Below are 5,717 nucleotides of genomic sequence, written 5' to 3'. Positions count from 1 at the left end.
CCTCCTTCTCCTCCTCTTCTTCCTCCTCCCCCTCCCCCTCCGGCTTCCCAAATGCCATGCCACTCTCTCTGCACAAACCTGGGACTATGGAGGGAGTTTTTAATTAAATATTTAAAAATACTTAAACATGGCCTGTCCGTTGTTCTCTGACTGTTGTGCACAAGGACTGTGGTGACACCGTACAAAGAAACATCACCGGTATACATAGGTACTCCCTAAACTTGGTTGCGCCTCAGAATTTGCTGTGCCCTCCAGACACTATGTCCAGGGTAGTGTGAGGGGTAGGCTGTAGGAACAGGAATGAAGTGACATGGGGACACTGCAGGCACTGCATAGCCCTCTGCCTAGGCCCAGGCCCCTGGCTGCCCCTGCATGGAGGGCAGAAATCGCAGGCCAGGTGATACTCTGGTTGGGGGTGGGGGAGGGGCTGGCTCAACTCTAGGATGGTCCAACTGCAGTCTGTCTTCTCAGAACCAGGGAGGAAGCAACAGGACGGGCCATGGCTATGACATGTCACACAGTTTCTAAGGTCCCTCCAGAGGCCTCAGAGGTGAACTCATCAGCAAAGAGAAGGGCCCAATGACTTTTCTCTGCAGAATAGATATACCTCCGGGAAACAGGCTTATATGATTTTAATGCACCGTTATCTCTCTCTCTCTTTCTCTCTCTCTCTCTCTCTCTCTCAGTTTTTTGTTTTTGTTTTTGTTTTTTTAAGATTTATTTATTAGTTATACAGTATGTGGGCCTACAGGCTAGAAGAGGGTATCAGATCTCACTATAAATGGTTGTGAGCCACCATGTGGTTGCTGGGAATTGAACTCAGGACCTTTGGAAGAGCACCCAGTGCTCTTAACCTTTGAGCTGTCTCTCCAGCCCTCTTTTGGTTTTTTGAAACGGGGTTTCTCTGTGTACCCTTGGCTGTTCTAGACTTGTTTTTTAGACCAGGCTGGCCTCAAACTCACAGTGATCTGCCTGCCTCTCCCTCCCAAGCTACTACCCAGCTTGCACCTTTATTTCTCAATGGAAATAACTGGTAAGTCAAAGGCAACTGTTCTCTGTTTCATTTTAAAAAAAAAAAAAAGAATTGATTTTGGGGAAGGCCACATCTTCCTTGAAATCTTACCATTTTCTGGTAGTTTTCACATAGAATTGCTTCTGATCATCTTCACTTTCTAGAACCAACACAAGCATTTGCTTATGTCATTATCAGAGTAAAATGCTCATATTTGAATGCTTATATATTGGAACAGATTTTTTTTTTTTGGTGTTTTTGTTTATTTGTTTGTTTTTCAAGACAGGGTTTCTCTGTGTAGCCTTGGCTGTCCTGGACTCGCTTTGTAAACCAGGCTGGCCTCAAACTAACTCACAGCGATCCACCTGCCTCTGCCTCCCAAGTGCTGGGATTAAAGGCATGTGCCACCATGCCCAGCAAGTCTCTCTTTAAACATCTAAATTAAATGAATAAATTTCACTTTCCGACAGTAAGGGGAGTGTTATAAAACAGTCACACAAAAGGAGGCCATGGAGCCGTGTGTGGTACATGCTTGGAATTCCTGCACCAGCTTGGGTAACATAGTGAGTTCTGGGCTAGCCTTGGCTACCTAGCCGACCCTATCTCAAAATAAAGAAAGGTGGGGTGGAACTTGAGGCCTAACAGGGGAAAGTGCCCATATTCTTCCAACAGGCCTTGGATAGCCATAGTGGAGTAAGGGTAAACAGCTAACCCAGCCAGAGGCCTACTCAAGCTCCCCGCCCTGGTGCCTCTGCCACACTAGAGTCCTCAAGAAATTAACTGTTGCCCCGGGTACAGGGATGCACACTTGTAATCCCAGCACTGGGGAGGCAGAGGCAGTGGATCTCTGTGGGTTCAAGGCCAGCCTGGGCTACAAAGCAAGTCCAGGACAGAGAAACCCTATCTCAAAAAACCAAGAAAAAGGAGGAGGAGGGGGAAGAGGAGAAAGAGGAGGAAGAGGAGGAGGAGGAGGAAGAGGAGGAGGAGGAGGAGGCATTCGATAGGTTCTGTGAACCACTTCCACAGGAACCCAAACTTCCCTGTGAAACAACATCACACAGGCCTGCCACGTGGCATGGCGTCTGGACTCCAGATGTTGAGCGGGCTGGGTGCCCAGGAGTAGGCTACGGCTCTCGGTTGGGAACATTAGAGAGAACTTTCTTGGGGGTGGGAGGAGGTGGAGTTGAAATGGAGCTTAATGAACAGCGAGATTTCAAACAGGGTGGGTACGAGTGCCTCAACAGGGCAGGTACAAGCAACAGCACAGGTCAGAATGTGAGGAGAGCCGCTGGGGATCTGTCACCTCACGCCCGAGTTACCCTAGAACCAAGCAAATGGTTCTGTGGGGCTTGCAGCCTGCCCAGAACTGCTATCTTTCTGTTGTCCATCTGGCAGCAGTCCAGAGCTCAGGGGTCTCACCCAACCCAGAGGACTCAGACAGAGGTCATCCTGCAACCTACCCTGTTTCCCAAGTCCAAAGAATAAGGACAGCACTAGCCAGGGTCCAGGCTGGGCTTTCAGGATGGAATAGTCAGATTAGCAGTCACAGGGTCTTTCAACATGGCAGAAAGCTTTGAGCATCTCTGCCCCGGGGAAGACATGGAACCTGGTCACAAGAGACGAGTGGATCTTAGGATGTTACACTTGGGGTCTTGAAGGTCACCAGGAGTGTGAGTGGGATCTACCTGCCCCTCCACCCTCTGTCTTCCTCCACCAGCGGGGGAGGGGGGCTTCCAAGTTTAGTCCAGACATCCATTCCTCTCCTTATTTGGGCCTCTGGGTGATAAGGCTGAGACATAAAGAGCCTGGTGGCAAGATCACACAGCCAGACCACCACAAATCATGGTGAGTCACAGAGGCCAGTCACACCCGGGCGCTAGGCGCTGCAGAGGGGCAGAGCCAGGGACTTCTGTGCCTGTGCTGGGCTCTGGGGAAGTGATCTCCAAGGATGGGGAAAGGCCCCGTCCTGGCACTCCTGGGAGAACCCTGAGGCTCTATGTGGTGGGGGGGGGGGTGTCTTGGGAGAACTAGAGAGAGGGCCCTATGGATTGGTCATTATTACAGGCCAGTAGGAAGGCTGGGACCCGTGGCAAAGCTGCAGCGACCAAGCAGGCCCAACGTGGCTCTTCCAACGTCTTCTCAATGTTCGAACAAGCCCAGATTCAGGAATTCAAAGAAGTGAGTATCCTAGCTCCGCCAGCCTCTCACCCCAGGGGGGCCCACTCCACACCCCATGCACACCTCTCTTCTCTTGGAGGTCAGAGAAGGTGGCTGCTTCCAACCTTGCTCCTCACACCACCCGAGACTCCCCCTTACCTCCTGCCTTCTCTGAGAGGGAGAGGTTGGTAGCTCCCGCCTGACGGCCCTCGCCTCCCAGGCTTTCAGCTGCATTGACCAGAATCGAGATGGTATCATCTGCAAGTCAGACTTGAAGGAGACCTACTCCCAGCTGGGTGAGCAGATCCGTGGACCAACACCCCCGTCCCTCCCCCTCTCCCCATGACCCATCTTTTTCTCCTCTGGAACCTGCTCCAAGAGGCAGTGCCCGGCCTAGTCACACTCCCCCAACCCCCACCAGCCCCACAGCTGGAGCTGCCCCAGCCTCTCCCCTCACTACCTAGGAAGCAGGGGAGGGCAGCCTGGGTCATCCCAAGTCCTACTCACAGGAAGGGTAAGTGTCCCAGAGGAGGAGCTGGACGCCATGCTGCAAGAAGGGAAGGGCCCCATCAACTTCACTGTCTTCCTCACACTCTTCGGGGAGAAACTCAATGGTGAGTCTGTATCAGGTCTGAGTCTCCTTAGCCGGATGGTAAAGCTCGCCTGACCTCACCTGCCCCCTGCTCCCCATGTAAGGCTCGCCTGACCTCACCTGCCCCCTGCCCCCCATGTAAGGCTCCCTTGACCTCACCTGCCCCTGCCCCCCCCCATGTAAGGTCCGCCTGGCCTCACCTGCCCCCTGTCCCCCATGTAAGGCTCACCTGACTTCACCTGAAACTTGTGGGCCCTGCCTAGCTATGGCTGATGCAGAGGGTGTGGGGCACCTTGGGCTGACTTGGGTTCAAAATCCAGCCACTTCCAAATCCCAATACTAATTTCCCAGGCAGGCCTGTCAACACTTTTGATCCTCAAGAAACACTCTGTAGGGTGAACCACCCCCCTCCCCACACACACACACACAAACACCTCTTCTGCACCCTCTCATCCTCCATGCCTTACCTTTATTCCGTTGAGGTAGCCTTAGCCCTTCAGCGTTCCCCCTCCCACCCCCGCTCACTGTACTCCTCCACCAACACGACCCCCAGGGAAGATTCTAGCTCCCTTGTACTGTACAAGGGTCCTGGGTGGTACCTAAAGGATGAGGATATGACATTCACCTGGCTGCCTCCACCCCCAGGGACCGACCCAGAGGAAGCCATCTTGAGTGCTTTCCGCATGTTTGACCCCAGCGGCCAGGGCGTGGTGAACAAAGATGAGTAAGTGAGGGAGCTCCTTCTCACCCCACCCCCACCCCCAGGGTGGGCACCACAGGGAAACAAGAAGGTGGTAAGGTTCTTTGTGTCTCTCAGGCAGGTGACTAGTCCTTTCCTGGGCCCCAGCCACTCTCCCTCCCAGCTCAGGCCTTCTCTTTCCTCAGATTCAAGCAGCTTCTAATGACCCAGGCAGACAAGTTCTCTCCTGCTGAGGTGAGACCCCCTGACCCCATCAATACCTGTCCCTAGCACTGCCACTCTAGCATTGGGAAGACCTCATGACCCCCACCCCAACCCCTGCACCGCACCAAGGCTCAGAACCCAGATCCTGTGTGGGACAAGCTAAATGGGTAGCAGGATGTCCCCAGAAGAGATGGGGGTCTCTGTTGAGATCCAGAAGGGAGACCTGACACTCCGAAGAAGGTGGCTTTATCTTTGTGCACAGCTGAGCCCTTTGGCCCCCTCCCCCATTTGGGCCCACTTCCTAATCTGTTCACCAACAGGAAAAAAAAAAAAAAAGTCAGACTGCAGTTTGGGGTTGAAAAGGCAGAGTCCCAAAGCACGGCTGCTGGGACAGAGTGTCATTAGGTCATATCTCTGTGGCCACACCTCCTGCAGGTGGAGCAGCTGTTTGCCCTGACGCCCATGGACCTGGCAGGCAACATGGACTACAAGTCTCTCTGCTACATCATCACCCACGGGGATGAGAAAGAGGAGTAGAGGCAGGCTGGGGTCACCTCAATAAACTCTGTGCCTGAACTAGAACCGAGGTGTTGGCTTGACTGTGACAGATGCGGTGGGGATGGACCAGGTAGGGCACATGGGGCCCTGTGATTCACCCCCACACTGCCAAGTAAAACAGGAACCATTATTTTGCCCACCGCTGGGCTCCAAGACAGAAAATGGGATACGCATGCAACCTCCACGGAGCCCAGGAAGGAGCCCGGCTCCTGAGGTCTGGGGCAGGAAGAACCCTCCTACTGGATACTCAGCAAACTTTCTGCCCAACCCCCCAGCTGGTGATATAGTCCCAGGGACCCCCAAACACATAGCCTCCCTATGCACCCAGGTCTACTGCCTATCTACCTCTTGATATGCTGGCTATTCGAACCCTGTGGGAAAAGCACAGAGGAACCTATTTTAAAATAACACAGCCAGGAGCTGGGTGTGGTGGCCCACGCCTTTAATCCCAGCACTCTGGGAGGCAGAGGCAGGTGGATCATTGTGAGTTCGAG

At 53.4% G+C, this 5,717-nt stretch overlaps 1 protein-coding gene across 1 annotated transcript; it reads left to right on the top strand.

The window, feature by feature from the left end:
- The first annotated feature begins 3,016 nt into the window (after positions 1 to 3,016).
- Myl7 (myosin light chain 7) lies at positions 3,017 to 5,266 on the top strand. Its single transcript, XM_051164819.1, has 6 exons — positions 3,017 to 3,190; positions 3,390 to 3,465; positions 3,679 to 3,783; positions 4,407 to 4,485; positions 4,647 to 4,695; positions 5,101 to 5,266. The coding sequence occupies exons 1-6, from the start codon at positions 3,056 to 3,058 to the stop codon at positions 5,200 to 5,202; spliced, it is 546 nt and encodes a 181-aa protein (XP_051020776.1). The 5' UTR covers positions 3,017 to 3,055; the 3' UTR covers positions 5,203 to 5,266.
- Positions 5,267 to 5,717: the final 451 nt, after the last annotated feature.

Source organism: Acomys russatus, chromosome 22 (assembly GCF_903995435.1).
Source record: "Acomys russatus chromosome 22, mAcoRus1.1, whole genome shotgun sequence".
NCBI lineage: Eukaryota > Metazoa > Chordata > Mammalia > Rodentia > Muridae > Acomys > Acomys russatus.
Note: the sequence above shows the minus strand (reverse complement) of the source record. Positions and strands in the feature narration are given on the sequence as shown.